The sequence below is a fragment of the Polypterus senegalus genome, chromosome 1, assembly GCF_016835505.1.
Source record: "Polypterus senegalus isolate Bchr_013 chromosome 1, ASM1683550v1, whole genome shotgun sequence".
NCBI lineage: Eukaryota > Metazoa > Chordata > Cladistia > Polypteriformes > Polypteridae > Polypterus > Polypterus senegalus.
This window is the reverse complement of record NC_053154.1, coordinates 318,660,569-318,680,030: the sequence shown is the minus strand read 5'-3', so window position 1 is coordinate 318,680,030 and position 19,462 is coordinate 318,660,569. Positions and strand designations below refer to the sequence as shown.

The window sequence follows — 19,462 nt, the reverse complement described above, 5'->3', positions numbered from 1 at the left end:
GGGGTGCTCTGGGAGTATGGGGTACCGGACCCCCTGATAAGGGCTGTTCGGTCCCTATACAACCGGTGTCAGAGCTTGGTCCGCATTGCCGGCAGTAAGTCGAACCCGTTTCCAGTGAGAGTTGGACTCCACCAGGGCTGCCCTTTGTCACTGATTCTGTTCATAACTGTTATGGACAGAATTTCTAGGCGCAGCCAGGGTGTTGAAGGGGTCCGGTTTGGTGGTTCAGGATTGAGTCACTGCTTTTTGCAGATGATGTTGTCCTGTTTGCTTCATCAGGTCGTGATCTTCAGCTCTCTCTTAATCGGTTCGCAGCTGACTGTGAAGCGGCTGGGATGGGAATCAGCACCTTCAAATCCGAGACCATGGTCCTCAGCCGGAAAAGGGCGGAGTGCCCTCTCAGGGTTGGGGGAGAGATCCTACCCCAAGTGGAGGAGTATCTCGGGGTCTTGTTCACGAGTGAGGGAAGAATAGAGCCTGAGATCGACAGGCGGATCGGTGCAGCGTCCGCAGTGATGCGGGCTCTGCATCGGTCTGTCATGGTGAAAAAGGAGCTGAGACGTAAGGCAAAGCTCTCAGTTTACCAGTCGATCTGCGTTCCTACCCTCACCTATGGTCATGAGCTATGGGTAGTGACTGAAAGAATGAGATCGCGAATACAAGTGGCTGAAATGAGTTTCCTCTGCAGGGTGTCTGGGCTTTCCCTTAAAGATAGGGTGAGAAGTTCAGTCACCCAGGAGGAGCTCAGAGTAGAGCCGCTGCTCCTCCGCATCAAGAGGGGTCAGATGAGGTGGCTCGGGCATCTGATCAGGATGCCTCCTGGACGCCTCCCTGGTGAGGTGTTCCGGGCACGTCCAACTGGGAGGAGGCCCCGGGGAAGACCCAGGACACGCTGGACGGACTATGTCTCCTGGCTGGCATGGGAACGCCTTGGGATTCTCCCGGAAGAGCTGGAAGAAGTGGCCGGGGAAAGGGAAGTCTGGGCCTCTCTGCTTAAGCTGCTGCCCCCGACCAGAGGAGCAGAAGAAGCAGAAGAGGATGGATGGATGGATGGGTGGATTCTTCATCCCCATAAAGTTGGCTTTCCTCAAGTTGTAAGTGTTAATTTTGGTGTACATGTGTTTGTTTTCAAAGGTTATCTCAAATGTTACCATGTTGTGATCACTGTTCCTTAAAGTATAAGTAAATTCTATTCTTGTTACTCATCTTTATTGTTTATAAAGATGAGATCTTGACAGGCTTGATCTGTCACATCTTGATATGTTTGGCTTGAGACAAACTGGGTGGGGAAAAAAGTCATTTTTTCATCTGCACCATTTCAGTTTCCTCTTTTGTTTTCCTGATAGGGGCGTCTCAATCAATGTTCAGAAAGATAAAATCACCCATGACCATTTTGTCCTCTTTGTTGCACATCTATCTTATTTGATTAAATAATATGTTAATATCTAACGTATTAGAATTTGACCGCCTGTAGCAAACTCCAATAACCAGATCTCTGCCTTTCTTCCTTGCTAGCTTAACCCCTAGTGATTCTGACGTGTTTCCTTCTTCTATCTTTCAAATGTGGCCTTAATGTTTTTCACATATAGTGCCACACCCCCACCTTTCCTCCCTTGTCTGTCTCTCCTGAATCAGGTGTAGCTACTAATATTGTATTCCTCTCCGTTACTCTCATTTAGCCATGACTTTGTAATTCCTACAATATCATAGTCAATACTGTTGTCTCTAATTCATGCATTTTATTTCTATTGCTTCTCACATTAAGAAGTAAACAGTTTATAATGAGAAAACTTACATTCTTTGTTTTCGATTGGGTTGACTGGTTTTTTATATCTTCCTCAGTTTTTCCCTCCCACTTAATCCCATTTAAATGTCTGCACACTTCCCTGAAGATTCTCTCTCCTAGAATGTTTGTCACTTTCTCTTGTAGATGTACTCCATCTCATTGGCAAAGGAAATGTTTCTGTTAAAAGGCATTCTAGTTGCTGAGAAAAGTAAATCCGTCTTGTTCACACCATGCTTTCATCTAGGCTGAATATTAAATTCTGCTCCTGTAGTCTTTTTTCATAAAAAATGAATGATTTTGATTTGGTCGTTAGCTTGTTTCCAAGTTCCGTACATTTAAAGATAATATGCACTTGTCTTTCCAATATCATTTGATTTAATATGATCTATAGCCAAGGACTCTTCACCTGCTCTCACCAGTAACTGGTCCACTCTTTGGGTTATGTGTAAGTTACATACTGTGGTTGACTCCTGATCGCTACTGCATATCGGGCTGGTGGTATTTTGGAGGATTGAATCTCCTGCGGTATTTCCCTCTTCTGCACCTCATTCTCTTTAACTTTGCTTGAAGGCCGAATTTTCTCAGACTTTTGAAGCAAGGTATACCTGTTGGTTACTTCAGTCTTATGTTCTGTTGGTGGCTTATTCCTCTTTTGACTACCTGAGTCCACGTTTGACCTGTTGTACTCTTTAACTGCTTGCTGCTCTCCTTAATTTTGGGCAGAAGTATCCAAAACTTTTGATGGACTGCTATCCCATCTAAGGTTAGTTTCTAATTGTATCCAGTGATAGGCTTCAAGATTTCTAGGGTTTGCAGGGTTTAAGGGGTTTTTATACATGCCCACAGGGCACCATGGGATTTGAAGTTTGGCTCCACAGCCCTGCTGGGTACTTTGGGTGCCGCCAGGAATTGCTGCAGGGAGACCATAGAACCTTTATTTTCTGTATAGCCCAGAAGTACTCCCAAGTCATGGGTACAGAAATAGAGAAGTACTTCCGGGCTGAAGAAAAATATAATTCTCCATCTGACCCAGAAGTGCAGATGAGTCACGTGGCTGGAAGCACTTCTGGGTCAAAGACTATTTAAAGGACTGGTGGAGACCCAGCAGGAAAGCCGGGAGGGAGTAGAGAAGAGATTTGTGCTAATTATTGGTGTTTGCCTGTTTATGGTGGTGGAGGTGCTTCAGGGCACTATTTTAAGAAGTAAAAGAATAAAAGGAACACTTCTTGGTGCTTTTACCCCGTGTCAGCATCTGTCTGTTGGGTCTAACGGGACAACATTGACCCCTGGTGTTTACATTTGGAATAAATATGAAAAAGTACTTTCACTGAAGTCCAACATCCTTGGAAAAAGCGAGTTGAACAGCAGCAGGTTAAAACCAGGATTATGGGGGTAACTAAAGTTGCTGAGAATGGGAGTTTACTGCAGTTACAGAAACATATATGGCTGGAATTGTTTTTAAGTTTTGCATATTTCAGACCCAAGGTCATTAGAAACCATCAGGTCTTCACATGGAAAATGACAGAGATTTCCGGCTTCTTTATTTTTAATCTTCTGTGATAATTAAATGACCAAGTGATTGTACAGAATATTTAAAAAAATGCTCAAAGTGTTCTTCTGAAGAGTGTCAATCGCGTATTTAATGAAAGGTTTCAACTTTTCGCCACCAGAGGGTTTAGATGAAGCACCGTCCACTCTGCTGCCTTAACGGGAGGCTTTCAGTGGTTTTTTTTGTTGGGCTCATGGTAGTGGACTGGGTATTCTTCATCTACAGGTTTCAGGAACTGGGCCGCATAACTCAACAAAGAGTTGCATTAATTAATCCTTTTTATTATTCAGTTTCAACGATACATTCAATGCCTATTCTGGAAAAATCAGGAGCAAATAAGAAACCTTGGATGGGACACTTGTGGGGCTTGCACAGCCACTAAAACCTTGTGAATAAATCACCTCCAGTAAACCTAACCTGTGTAGGTCCTGATGAAAACTCACAGACATGGGGCAGACTCCTTAGAAATCAAGGACAATCGAGGTTAGAAAAGCAGTGCTCTGGAGCTTTCAGGCTGGGATTATCACAGTGCCACCCTACTGACTCTAAACAGTTACTAACAACAGATAATATTTTGATGGTTTCTGATTAAGAATAATTCATTCTAATTTGATCTCTGTGGTTGAAAATTATAAAGTCTTCCACTTACTATTTAAATTCAGTTTCTATAGTTAAAAAGGAAATTGGTTTTGAAATATCACATGAAGAAGAAAGATTAATTGTAGTTTGCTACACACATCCTTTTCCTATTGTGTTACAGGTGAAGTCTGAAAAATACTGGCCTTCAGAAATCTCCGAGACTCATGGAAATATACGGGTATCTCTGATTTGGGAGACTCCTGCTGAAGAGTGGACGATCAGAGAATTAGGGTTGGAAAATGTGAGTAGGAAATGTGTCTGCTGAGTCCAGTTTTTATACATGTAAATTAACTTTTATATGTGGACTTTATAAATGAACCAGCAAAATGTAATTGATCTTTACCTTCCACTAGCTTGTTACTTGTTGATAATCTCTACTTTTGTGATTTTGTACAGCTGGAAAATGGTAACATGCACAAAATAAGGCATTTCCACTTCACTGCCTGGCCAGACCATGGGGTGCCCGAAAACACAAACTTGTTAATTTGGTTCAGGAATCTCGTAAGACAACATGTAGATCAGACCACGAGGACCTCGCCGACAGTAGTTCATTGCAGGTCAGTAACTGCACCTTTATTATGTGAAAAGGGAAACAATGACCACAAATATTAGGAAAAAAATCTGTATCAAAGGTTCAGTTCGGTATTTTTAAAGTCAAAATTATTTCTTCACAAACATGATATATATGCATTTTCCATAAAGCCTTTGTATTACAAAATTAAGCTTTTCCATAAATTTATTAAAAATATCTTTACAATGGAGGTTTATGGGGCAGGTGGCACTGCCAGAAAATTAAAGCCTATAAAATGTCCGCCAAAGCAGCAAAAGTTTCAATGTAAGAAAACATTTCTTCATTATTTCACACTTGCTTGTGTCAACAAAATGGTTTTGGAAATAATCATCTTATCACATATTCCTGGTACTGTTTTTTTCCTTGGTAGGGATATATTTTCTGTTTGCTTGTGTGAGTTCTCACATAAATACAGAAGTAAATAAAAACAAAACCAACTGCATGGTACAAAACATTACTGTGATTTGCTGTTTCTGAAGGAAATCTACCCCTTTGGTGAAAGGTCATAGCGGAAGAAGAGAAACGCTGAGATTGTGTGCACGACAAAATGCCTGAAGTTCATCATTGAGTTTTTTGTTCAAAATTTACATTTACAATTTGCGTGTGATTGCAAGACATGGATCAATACTCGACAAATACCTTTTTAAGGTTTTATTTTCCAGTGATATCCCATAACCTATTAGCCTTCATTGAAAAGTGCCAGTGAAGGCAAGATATGTTTTTAAACTTATAGAAAACTCTTAACTTTAGGACACAGCTTTGTGTGGTAAATGCTTATATAGCATGTTTGTAAACAAATAACTTCAACTTGTAAACACCAAACTTCTCTTTTACAGCCACTTCAGTTCATAACCGCTGAATATAAACACCTTCCTTCACAATACAAGTCTTTTCAGTTCATCTAAATAGCTTTTTATCAAACATTTTCTTTTATTGTTTATTTTTACACTTTTTTGTGGTTCTTTTACATATTCGTATTTTTAAAATTAACATTCTGAAGAGTGGCAAGTCACCTGGTCAAGACATTGAAATGTGAATCACTACAGATGGATGTTGCCTGTTAGGATTTGTAGGATGTTGTCCGGTGATGAGAGAGTGAACTTTAATTTCAGCTATAAGCTTGCAGGAAACCAACATTTATAAACTTTATTTTCCTCTTTAAATTGTTGAAAAAGTGTTGAAAAACATAAACATGTAATACAGTATTCATGTTTATCATGAGTCAAATCATGATACATTGTTTTTTGACAGTCTTAATGTTGTATTGATCCTCATACGCATTTGTTTGAATAACCCTTAGTCGATCCACCAGACAATGCCATCACAAACCTATTGTTTTTTTCAACCTAATCGGGTCATTTGGAGCCAATCCCAGCCAACACAGGGCACAAGGCAGGAACCAACCCTGGGCAGGGTGCCAACCCACTGCAGGACCCTTTAGTCGCCAATCCACCTAACCTGCATGTCTTTGGACAGGAAACCAGACAAGAACATAACAGCCACCTCACAGAAGTATTGTTTTTAGTATACAGTATGTGTTATTTCTTTAAATAAGTTAAAGATAATATTCATTTACATAACTGTTGAGTGAGTTTTTGTTACTGACCTGAGGTAGCACAACTCCAGACCGTTGATTTTGTACCCTGGCTCAGTTACTGCCTGTGCGAGTTTTGTGCGGTCTCCACACGCTGGTTTCAACCCAAGTTCAACAGATGTGTGTTGGAGGTTGATCAGTAACTCTAAATTAGGCAGATATTAGTTTGAAGGTTCAGAGCAGGGCTGATTCCTGACTTGCTGATTCTACCAACATGGGCTTTGCCTGCTGCCACAAACTTAGTTTTGAATAAACAGTTTCTGAAAGTGTATGACTGACCTTTTTAATCTTTTTAGAATTCACCATTTACTTCTCATTGTAGTGCTGGAGTTGGGCGAACAGGAACTTTAATAGCTCTGGACCACCTTATCCATCAGATAGAACGGAACAACACAGTGGATATTTATGGAATAGTCTATGAGCTTCGGATGCACAGACCACTGATGTTGAAATCTGAGGTATCGCCTTTCTTTTACACAAATGCATCTGCAAAACAGAATGGAATTCATTTGTTTCTACTAGCTCTGAGCCTAGGGATCTGCACTGGCAATCGGAAGGTTGCAGGTTCGAATCCCATAAATGCCAAAAGGGACTCTGCTCTGTTGGGATCTTCAGCAAGGCCCTTAACCTGCAATTGCTCCATCATGGGTAAGACGTTCATCTGCATCCAGCCCTACATGTGTTGGTGGCAGAATTGGCACTCCAGCCAGCATAAAAAACCTCACACTGTTCCACTAGTGTGGTGCTGAGGTGTCACCTGTTACTTGGCTGCACTCGGGTCCTAATCTGGGATCCTGAGTTGGTTTGTCGTGTGGTGTGTGCGGCAATGCGCTGTATCAGTGCCTGCTCCTAACCTCTCTACTAGTTCCTATATTTGAAATATTAGAGGTTTTCAATGATCTGACACATTTCAGGCATGCACAAGAAAATTAGGACCGTAATGTGTATCTTTGTGTTTGTCTGTTGTCTGTCTGTGTGTGTGTGTGTGTGTGTGTGTGTGTGTGTGTGTGTGTGTGTGTGTGTGTGTGTGTGTGTGTGTGTGTGTGTGTTGAACGTGCAACCCTGAATGGATTGACCCGATTTGTTGAAATGGATTGTTCCTCATTTAAAAAAAGGTTCAAATAAAAATCATTGAACAGTAACAATAAGAATTGTTGATGTGTCCAATGAATTTGTGTCTGGTGGTATTTCACATGTAAAAACAAAATAATGTGTGTGGTTTGAGTTCCTACAGTACCCTCTGCATTCCTCTTACCAGTTTAACCCTTGTCCCACCTAACTTCGCTAACAAAAAGCTCACCAGGTGGTCTTTAAACTTCATTTCGAAATTAACCTGCAAGATCAGGCACAGCCTTTTAGAACCCTGTGGCATTTTCAGTGGTGTGCCACTAAACTGCACCTTGTTAAATGTTTTACGTTGCCTTTTAGCCCTGGTGTAATTTTGACCGAGTGTTACCTGTTTTTTAAGTCTTATTAATTCTTATTCTCCTCCCACTTGTCAGTTTTTTCCATTTTCTCTAAAGACTTACGTTTGTCTGCTAACATTACTGAAAACACACCTCATACTCTGTTTACGTGAATTTGCTTTCGCTAAAGACTATTATACTGAGGTTATGGTCACTTATTCCTTGTACTTCTGCATTTCCAGATGCACACCTTTAGCTGGAATGACTCAGAAGTTTATCATAGAAAAAGGTCCTTGTGGTAGACCTCCGCAGCCAGAAAAAGACCTAGGAGGCCAAATGACAGCAAATGTAGTGCATTTATTAAACCAAAAAAACACACACAGACAAACAGTAAATGTAAATACAGGAGGACTAAAACTGTCAAATCAAACAGTGTGGAGCTGTGGTTCCCAACCTTTTTTTGGCCATGCCCCACCTAGGCCTCTCTAAAATCATGATGTCCCCCACTGTAACATAAACCTTATTCTTATTAGTACCTATTCAAAAATTGAACTCCCACTCATGTGGAAGAAGCCCATAATGTCATTAATTTGGTCTAAATAAGCTTCCAAAGAACAAAACAAAAGAGGGAAAGGATAGCTGAAGTACTGACAAAGAAATCACTAAGAAATTATAAAAAAATAATAGAATATGAAGTCATCTGAAAATACAGCAAATACAGTTTTGAAAACATATAATAAGAGACGTGATATTCATAAATATAAAATAACTTCAATGACTGCTTTTTATGTAATATTTTAATCATTTTATATTCTTGTTATATTGCACAATGTTATAATCATTGTTACAATTCGTATTATTTTAATGGTAAAAATGATTTCTAAGTAGAAAAACCCAAGCTGGTTGTAAAATCATAAATTAAAGGGTTCTTCACCATCCCTTCTATGTTTATATAAATATAAATGTCTCTGTAAAAACTAAATATTATTTGTTTATTTTTTTCTATCATTTTTAACAGTGAGTTTCTGTTTTTTCATTGTATAAATTGTTTAACGTACCTAAATTCTCGAATTGCCCCTCCATAAAAATCAAATTGCCCCCCAGTGGGGTGTGCGCTCCATGTTGGGAATCACCGGTGTAGAGACTAAACCCTGCTCCAGTGTGCCTGATGGGGTGGTTTTCCCCCTCGTCCAGCTGGCCATAACATTAAACAGCACTCCTCTCATCATGTTCTATCCCTCTCTATTCTTTGGTGACCTTAGCTCTCTCCTCCCACTATTCCCCACAATTAAGATGGTTCCACTTGTCCTTGATTGAGACAAGGAGGCATTCAGATGCCCCACACAGCCTTGTTTCTCCTCACTCACTCTCTGTTTAAGGTAAGGATCAGTTAGCCTGGTGTAAGCTAATCCATCTGGTGCCTCTGGTGTCCTTTGAACACATTGCACATTTCTGTAACAACAACATCAACAACAACATTTATTTCTATAGCACATTTTCATACAAAAATATGTAGCTCAAAGTGCTTTACAAAATGAAGAATTTAAAAATAGAAGACACAATAAAAAAGAAAAATAAGTCAACATTAATTAACATAGAATAAGTAAGGTCCGAATGGACAGAGTGGACAGAAAAAACAAAAAAAGCCGCCACCACAAAGAAACCAGAAAAATAAAGAGAAGAGAGAGTCGGGGTCAGTACGGATTTTAGAGCCACCATGAATAGTTATTATGATGAATTGAATATACAGAGTATCTGGATTAAGTTAAAGTGAAGTTAGAAGAAAGCCATGTTAAAGTAATGTGTTTTTAACAGTTTTTTAATGTGCTCCACTGTATTAGCCTGGCGAATTCCTATTGGCAGGCTGTTCCAGATTTTAGGTGCATAACAGCAGAAGGCCGCCTCACCACTTCTTTTAAGTTTCGCTCGTGGAATTCTAATCAGACACTCATTTGAGGATCTAAGGTTACGATTTGGAATATAGGGTGTCAGACATACTGGGTATTCATATCCCACGCGGCTTCTTTGGTAACCTCTCTAGTTATCTTCTTCTCTTTGACCTTGAGGTCTTATGAAGTACTTTTCTTTGCCCCATGCTGTTCTGATTGTTCCATTGCTCTTTGCTGAACCCTCCACCTATGGTAGGGCATACAAATGCAAAACACTGCAGTTGCAGACAAAGTAAGATTTATCGTATTCCAAAGTTCTAATCAATTTTGCTTCTTTGCAGGACCAGTATGTATTCCTGCATCAGTGTGCCATGGACGTCATCCAATCACAACCAAATTCTGAAACATTTTGGATGCATCAGAATATTGGAACAATGGAAATCTATGAGAACATTGCATCAGGAAAAGGCTGAGCAGACATCTCTCAATATTTGTGAAGTGAAGTTTATCATCATTTACAAAGCCTAACTGTTTCCAGTTGTATTCTAAGGAAAAACCAGAGGCTGCTGGTATATACAAAGGTCACATGTTTCCCTTGGATATTTTAGTTCACCAGAATTCAGCTGTGGAGACCAAAGGAAAGCTAAACAGATTATGAAATAAATAAACCAGTCATTGAGGCAGATCTATAATTTATTAACACGTGATTGCTTCAAATAATTTTGAACATGTAGATTATGAAGAAATAGATTAATATATTATTGTTTATCCTGCTACCATACTTTAAATTCAGTTTACATGCACACTGTACAATGTTCTTAGTTGTGTTACTCTTAAAGAGTTGCGACAGTAGAACAAACAAAAAAGACAAAGAATACAATGGCACACATAGAGCACCACAGGCATATATGGAATATCCATACAAGAACAATCACGCATTTGTCAGTGTGAGTCGCTCGGGGATTGTTATGTTTAGTGTTGAACAGAGAAATTCACCAACGTGTTTATCATATCGAATTTGTTTAGCTTGCCCGGTGACTTTGTTTGCTGTATATTACCCAGTGTAGCCAGCTTAGATAAATATTTTTTTCCCAGAGTACAATGATGTTTTGCGAGGCCAGAGTGAACCTCACAGAGCTGTAGCAGCCACTTTTGGATTGAACGGCCCTCCTGAGTATATAACACTGATCTTAGTAGTGGGCTAAAAATCAGAAGAAAACTGAAACACCACACGCACACACACAAGAGAACAGGAAACACACCGATGTTATTGTTTCTGAAAGAAATCTCTTTGTGTATGGAGTCCAAGTGACTAGTGTGCAATACGTGAGTCTACTCCTTTATTAGTATTACCCAAACTGCTGGGCAGTTCATGTAAATGGTATACAGTAAGTGGAGAAGAAACATGGTGCTTTAGTGTTGTGCTTATTTGGTAGTAGTGGCAGTAACTGAGCAAAGGCTGTAGGGAACGAGGAGGTTTCAGTTCAAAGGAGGTGAATACCTGCTATTGAATCTATGTGGCCAAGCGTCAGTGAATTCACACTTCCTGCTGCTGTTGCACTGCAGGAAATTTGTCTGTTCTGTTATTTAATTGGATCAATTCTATCTCAGGGATGAATGGTGGGTGGTGTTTGGCACTGCTGCCTCACAGCTCAGGTCATTTTTGTGCCACAATAATTGGTCCAGCACTGTTGGCAGATGCTTCTCTTAACCTTAGGGACACTTTAAAGGCCATTGGACCATTAAAATTAATTCAGAACTAGTTCAGTTTCTCTTTCCGTACTGACTTCATTGAGTTCACAGAAGCTCCTGAACTCGAGGCAAAGTAAATTCAGCCTGGTTTGCTCATCACTGAATAGGATGTGTTGAAAGGGAAAAATATATATTTCTACTCAGATAGTTTTTTTCTCAGCTTTTTAATGAAATGTTGAAGGTTGTGGGAATTTGGTGATTCAGCTGTTATTAATACCTGTGTCACAATATTTGATTTTTTTATAAGTTCTCCTTATTTAGACCTTGCTTTTTGGGTTTTAGAGGTGAAGGAATTTTGTCGTCACATCAGTTGTTATGCTTGATATGTTTAAATGATGTTGAAAATAAAGTAAAGATTTCTGTGACACCATTTTGGTTTTCTTATGGGCGCCATCATTTTGAGGAGCTTTTGTCAATGCAGTGGCGAGGTGGAGTCAACCAAAAGTGTACAACATGCGACATGTCTGCGCCAAGGGTATAAAGGTGGTGTTGTGCACTTTCTAGCTGTCCTTGATTTGGTTCACCTCAAACTTTAAAGCTATTTATTTGATGTTTTGTAAAATTAATTAATTAACAAGTTTTGGCTCTATTTTTTGACTAGTATTTAAGATTAACATATTTGGATGTTTACATGTGTGGTTGTTGGTTTTTGAATTTTGGTCTTCCTGCCGTGACTATTTGTTTTTTGACTTTCCAGTTACGACTTTCTGCTTGTTACTTTAGTTACGATTAATCTCGCGATTATTTTTACAACTAAATGCAGTCAGCATAATCTACTATTTAGAATTTGTTTACAACAAAGTAACTTTTCATCTTCATAACATTTAGTTTTTTTTGGCATTTTTGCTTCCATTGTTAGGATGTGATGGTCAGCTGCTAAGGGTTTGTTCCCAGGTGTTGCGCAATGGAAGGCCATGCATGCAATGCTTTAAAAGGCAAAATTGTTGATAGTCCTTAAAACAACCTTTCAGAAAGTTCTTGTTAAAAATTCTTGGCTTTCAGACATCTAGCTTAGTTATTGTTGGTATGGCGGGTGGTGGAATGTACAGTTTGTGTTATTATGTGTGTTTTTTTATTTTTTAGAACTGAGATTTATATCAATTTTTAGGAATTTCTGCAAATTAGAATTCTGTTTTCATTTGTGCCGATCTTTGTTTCTGTGACACAGGAGATGAGTCACATGACCACAACCATCACACACCTCACGTCACAGGTAGTGAAGGTATAGAGATGGCTGCATTTCCATGTTTTAGTATCCCTTGGTTGGATAAACAAGAGTTTAGAGTAGCTAGTTTCTAAACAGGTAGGCCAAGCTCTAGGTCTCATTTTGCTTTCCTTGACTTTCGATTCTCCAGTTCACCGTTGTGTCTTGTTTGATTGTTCTCTCTGATTATTCTGACTTTGACAAATTTTCTCTCCTTCAATACATTTAGTCAAATTTTGCTGTTTCTAGTAATCTATTCTATTCTACCAATGATACCTGGAGACAAACGTCTCTTTACATTCATGATTTGTGTTTCGTTTGAATTTTTCTTGGGTTTTCCTGAGGCTAGAAAATGTATCTTGGTGTAATTTTAGGGATTTTAATGCCCCAATTATGTAGTCAGGATTGTATTTAGATGATCTGTTTTGAATTTGATTATTTTGACCCTTTTTTGGTTTGATGATGGCTGCCACTATTTTATGGCTTTTGCGTTGCCCGTTTCCATGCACGGGTATAAAGATTCCAAACAAACAGTCACTTGTACTTGAGATTTGACCAAATGTAGCAACTTATTTTCTTTGATACGCTCATTACTGGTTATTAAAACAAAGCTCTGCCTTTTGACTCCAGTTCTTGGATTACAATTTCAATCTTTTTTGTCTTCTGTTTTTTAAATCTTTTCTTTCTCCTGGATTCTCATTCAACATCTTCTTTGGCCTGAGTGATTTTTTTTTTCAGAACAAGCTCATTTTCTGTCTCACAATTTAGTTTACTTGCTTGTGCCATTGACTTCCCAATTTAGACCTTTTCTTGTTTTTTGGTAATGGTTTTCTTCTCATAAAGGATTTGTCCTTGTGGCCTGCCATTCCTCCTTATTGCTTCTATGACATCAAAACCTTCATAAATCCTGAGGAATTCTAGACGACCATGGAGACAGCCATCATAAAAGGTTCAGAAGTGCAGCGTCCACGTGAGAACAAAGAGTGGCACTGCAGCAACACAATAAAAACTTCAACTTTATTACGATGCACACAATTCAGAAACCAATGTTAGAATTTGATTCCTTGGATCCTAAATTCACCCATTTGTTGTACAGCTCAATAAAACTCATGCAGGAAAGTAAAAAAGGTATAAAGTTTACTAATCGTAAAACCGTTGACGTAAAGTTTTGTTTGAGAGCACTCTTCATTTTAGGGAATTTTAGGTTTAGAAATCTTATCTTTAGCTTTGACTTAAACTTGGCAGTACACGCATAAGTCTGAGCTTCATTTCATACTGGGACCTGCGTCTGTGAGATCTGTGAGACACCGCAAGGCTCAGTTTTTAGCTACGATATTGTAGAATGCATGAATATAATCTACTCTATTAATACATGTAATTATATTCTATTATTGCTGTTATTTATGACTATGGCTCATTGTTATAAAAACATTTACTAAACAAATTGTGATATTTTTGTCTTTGTTAAATAATAAAACATATAAAATGCTCCATCTGTCAAAACATTTAACTAAGTTCTTCAGTGGACAGATATTTTCTAACGTGTTTATTTTTTAAAGGGGTTTGTTCAAGTGTTGAAGGAGGAGGAGGAAGAGGAAAAAGAGTTGCTGTGCTCAACAGAGTGAGGTATGGAGAGTCAGAATAGAGGGAGCCCTTCAGATTCTGCTCAAAACATTGTTATCACCCGTATACCTCTTAATAAGACATTTAAGTTGTTTTGTGAAATATTTGTGAAGAAACATCTCCACATGCTTCACAGCTCCAGATTATTGGGCTGGGCACCTTTGTGAGGTCTGCTTCTTCTTCCCTTGTCTATATGAGTGTTTTCCTAGCATTCTGGTGTTCTTTCTTCTTCCCCATTGAATTAGCACCATTCTGAATGAGTTCTATAGACTGGTGCCCAGTCCAGGGTTGGTTCCTCTCCTCTTCCTGATTCTTAAAGCATGGGCTTTGGCTCCTTGGTTATCCTGAATTGTTGTAAGTAGATTTGGTGATCGATTAATGGACAGATGAAGCTACAAATAAACACTTTGGTGTTGGTCTGTGGCTCAGGTGATTTAAATTTTATATCTCATTTATGTTGCAATCAAGATCAGCAAAACCAAGGAACTGGTTTTTGACTTTTGCTGCACCATAAGGCCTCAATGTCTGGTCATTATTCAAAGAGTTTATGTAGAGGTGGCCCACTCCTACAAGTACTTCAGAGCCCACATCAATGACAGGCTGGACTGGTCTTGTAACACAGAGAGGAACTACACAACAAAAGCAGGCTCTTTCCTCTTAAGAGTCTGTGTTCCTTCATGTCGGTAGGAGACATCCTTCACATCCTTTATAAGTCTGTGATGGCCAGTGTGGTATGCTGGGCTGGTGACAACACTTCAAGGGAATCCCACTGAATCACCAAGCTAGTTAAAAGTGCAGGTTCAGTTATGGGATGCACTCTGGACCCCTTGGAGATTGTAGAGGAGAAGACAATTAAAACAAATTGGGTACCATTATGAACGTTATGTGATAGACGTTTTATAAATCCATTGTAACTTTAATTACTTTAATTACTCACAAAACCTGCCTTTCATCCCCCAGGCTTTCTTCCTAAAACGTGAAGTTGTTTTCATCCTGTCACCGATATTTTGAGCTCATAAAACAAAGTCCACTCTTCTGACATCACTGGTAGAATATTGAAGCCTGCACTTCAAAACCATAAAAAAGTGGCAGTGCGATCTCAAGAGATCACGTTGCTTCAAAATGACATGTCCTGATTAAGCAAAATCCTAATCAATAAGTAAAACATGACTCCTGAGGCAATACCAGCTGAAACCAGTGATCCGTTGGATGTTGTTTTTTGGGACACATTTAACCTTTCCCTGAGTGAATCAGCAGTTCCAATGGGTTTTAAAATACAAATATCATTCTAGTGCCCAAGAAAACAATGTGGAATGGCTAAATGACTATCATCCAGTAGCGCTGACTCCAATTATTATGACATGCTTTGAGATACTTATGGAGGGACACATTAAGAGTGTTATTCCAGACAGCTAAGACCCCTTATATCCAGCATGGGACACTTGCTCCCCTGGATTGTGTTCTTCATTGATACAGAACAGACTTGAACCATACCTATCCCTTTTGTAACCATGGCAGAAATAATCAGACAAGTGAAATATGACACAAAAAGAGATGTATGTATTTAACTTGCTTCAGACTGTAGCTTCCACTCCCAAAATATAATGCATAATTATTTATACCTGCGGTGGGCTGGCACCCTGCCCTGGGTTTGTTTCCTGCCTTGCGCCCTGTGTTGGTTGGGATTGGGTCCAGCAGACCCCCGTGACCCTGTGTTAAGATATAGCGGGTTGGATAATGGATGGATGGATGAATTATTTATACATACATATCCAGGCTGGAGAGAAGCCAATGGAACGTACAGTCGTCATTCAGATTCTTCCATTAGGAATACTGACAGCTGTACAAGCCCAGTCTGGCAGAGAATTCAGCGGCATTTGGATGGCTTCTGGCTTTTCCATGGTTTCTCCTCATTTTATATACTCGAGTTTTTATGAGTCTCGCCAGATAAGGGCAACTGCCATCTTTGCTGTGCTCTTCTCAGACCTGTTCTAATCTTCATAGCCTTTGGGATTCCCTGGGATTGTTCACAAAAAGAACGTTGAATGTACACATGGCTGATGATCACTGATTTCAGGACACAGCAGGTAAACCACTCCCCACATATACACTGTGAGGCTGTGGAAAGAGCCAATGATTATATATTTTTTGAGGTTACCATCACCAGTGACTTTAGGTGGACAACAGCAGTCATCAAAAAAGCCCATCAGTGACTGCACTTTCTCAGTAGTTAGGAGGAGGAGGAGGAGGTTAGGAGTACACACTGACACAGTGCATTGCTGCCCCCACCACATGACAAACCAACTCAGGATCCCAGATTAGGACCCGAGTGCAGCCAAGCAATGGGTGACACCTCAGCACCACACTAGTTCAGACGGAGTGGAACAGTGTGAGGTTTTGTTATGGTGGCTGGTGTGCCAATTCTGTCAGTAGTTAGTGGAAGTCCTAAATGTCACCAGAGGCCTCATCATCTTTTATAAATGTACTGTAGAGTCCATCCTGACAGGCTGCATGTTGTGCTGGTATGGCAGCAGTTCAACTTGTAACGGCCGACCCCTTACCCAGACCTGCCACCACACTACCAAGACTATTTCCCTGGACTACCTGAAGACTCTCGAGATGATAACAGATACACATACAACTCCTTACAGATTGTCCTATTTTTCCCGAAACGATGAAATAACAAGCAAACAGTAGACAGATATGTAAAACTAAATACGGATATATTAACAGTGATAAATATAAATACACACAAAGACAGACAAATATTCAGTAATATATACTGTATGTGCACACAAACCACCACTATCCCAATGACACCAGTGGATAATTATTAATTATACAAAAACACAAATACACAATATTTACAAAAACCCTCAATTGCCCCCAAATAATAAACTAATAAACATGAAACACAAGATGAGTGATAAACGGTAATTGAAATGAAAGTGATAAACGAGTCCAAAAGCTAATAATGTTGAATATTGGCTGATGTGATATTTTCCTTCCTCACCCTAAGTGTCCTCAGAAATGGTTGGTAAGTATCCAAACTCCGGGGTTTCTCAGTGCTGGCAGACGAGATAATGATCCAGATCCTTAGCAAGCAAGTAATGGACTTGTACGATAAACGGAAATGAGTTGAAATATGGATTCGTAAATGATTCTTTTTCTTCTCTCTCTCTCTCCTCCCTTTTTTGCCTTTCCCTCCTCTTGTTTAAATACACAATGTCCCTGATGTAACTAGTAGATTCAACTGGTAAATTCTGTCTTGGGGTTGCGGTTTCCTTCATCATCCTTCCCCTTTTAACTTACAGGGACACATTTACTGATACACACACAGATTATAGCAAATGGGACAATGAAAACAAAATGCACTCAGCTACAGAAATAAAACCAAATACTTATTATCATGTAGCCCCACTACAAACTAACAACTGCAAGGCATTGAAGAGGTGATGAAAACAGCGCAGATCATCACTGGCACGCAGACCTCATCTCTCCAGGACATATTTACCAAGCATTGTCTGGGTAAGACGAAACAAATCATAAAATACTCAGTCACCCCGAATGGACGTTTCTCTTCCTTCTTCCATCAGGCAGGTGCTATAGAGATTGTGAGGGACAGTTGTACGTTACCGGTACGATTGTACACCTGCTGGGCTAATTCTTTGGTTAGAAAGAACTGAAGCTACACCAGAGAGTAGTTTGAACCCGAGCTCAGCCTTGCATCAAGTACTTCAAGGAGTGCGTTACAGTAATCTAATCGACTGAAAACAAACGCGTGAACTAATTTCTCAGCATCTTTCAGTGATATAAGAGGTCTAACTTTTGCTATGTTTCTTAAGTGAAAAAATGCTGTCCTAGTGGTCTGATGAATATGCGATTTAAAATTCAGGTTACAGTCAACAGTTACCCCTAAATTCTTTAGATGGCATTGTTACACGGAATAAAGGCATGTTGTGAGTCCCAAGATGGCGTTCTTATACAAAAAAAATGCTTTATGTTTAATACACTTTTGTACACGTAAATCGTGTTGATATTAGTGTCCTCCTTATGTGTTAACAGTGCATAAATTCAAGAACATGTTCATTTGCAAACAGCAAACATGGCCATAATAGCACAGACAGTATGTGTATCTGAAAACTAAACATTAATATAAGTTTGCTGTGATATTAAAGTACATTAAACACAGCAAGAAAGAGAACAGCACAACACACAGATAGCAAACGTTAAGTTTGAAAACACAAACACGCAGGCAGAGTCTGTGAGAAAATGGTGTACCAAAACACTGTGCATGCGCAATGATGGTCTTATGGCGTGAGTCTCACCCAGCCTGAGCAGGAAGCAGGGAGTATGGCACAGAAATGTTAACACCAGAACAATGAGATTCAACAACAGTTTCTACTCCCAGGTACGGCAATAAGGCCGCTCAACTGTCATGTGGGATAAACTCTCTGAAATCGGTTGAGCGAATGAAGTGCCACGTCATCTGCGGTTCTTTGTACGTAATGTTGTGTTCAGTGTTATTTACTGTGAAAAACTGTAACCAGTAGGGGGCACCACTGAGCCCCAGAAATGCCCAACACGGCCATGAGTGCAAATAGTGGACTTTTCATCCACCAAGCAATTTTTTAACAATGAAGCACAAACAAAACTTTCTTCTTCGTTCTTCTCCTTCCACCTCCAACTGAGTGTCACCCACTGCCTCCCGACTCAGACTCCTTGAGGTAAGGCAGGAGGCTCCTTTTAAGATGGACCTGGAATGGCATCAGGTGACCCAGAATGACTTCTGGGGTAAACTTCCAGGTTGTCTGAGAACAAGACTAGTTTTTCCACAGCAGAGCCCCCTTGCAGCACCCAGGGACCCCGACATGGCTGCACTTCTAGACTCCAGTTCCTATGAAGTCTCTGAACGGGTGTCTAAGCTGAGATGCCTTCCCCGGACCACTGCTACCTAATGTATGGAGGAGTCGAACTGCTCCTGGCCTTCAGCTTCTCCTCGTCCATCTCCTTGCACCTTCCATTTTGTCCCGAGGTCATGCTGTTTGTCCAGCAGAGACGCCTATCTGTCCTCCATGGCACTCACATAACATTAGATTTAAGTTTGAGTTTTTTCCTTTTTCTGATGTTTTTTGTTGATTATTGTGTCTGCAAGTAAGAATTTCACTGTACATTTTACCTGTGACAATAAAAAGACTTTGACCTCGACCATCCACCTTAATGAAAGGATAAGCATCTGTGTGTCTGTCTCTGTCTGTCAATCCGGTTGCTATGTGCTAAACACAATTCTCCTTGGCAGATTCCATTGAAGGAATTTTCCAGTAACCCTTTGTCATGTCCACAGTTGATAAATATTGACCTTTTCCCAGTTGCATGAGGAGGTTGTCCACTCATGTCATAGGATAAGTGTCAAACTGGGAGTCCATGTTCAAGCATCAGAAATTGTGAC

General features: G+C 39.8%; 1 protein-coding gene across 1 annotated transcript in view; it reads left to right on the top strand.

The window, feature by feature from the left end:
- The window catches only part of LOC120515652 (receptor-type tyrosine-protein phosphatase eta-like), a 548,094-nt gene extending 535,088 nt beyond the window's left edge, over window positions 1-13,006 (top strand). The window contains exons 13-16 of the mRNA XM_039736870.1: window positions 4,096-4,215; window positions 4,371-4,531; window positions 6,462-6,597; window positions 9,776-13,006. Coding sequence (XP_039592804.1) covers window positions 4,096-4,215; window positions 4,371-4,531; window positions 6,462-6,597; window positions 9,776-9,907 — 549 coding nt within the window. The 3' untranslated portion in view covers window positions 9,908-13,006. The remainder of the gene's footprint in view (window positions 1-4,095; window positions 4,216-4,370; window positions 4,532-6,461; window positions 6,598-9,775) is intronic.
- The last annotated feature ends 6,456 nt before the right edge of the window (window positions 13,007-19,462 follow it).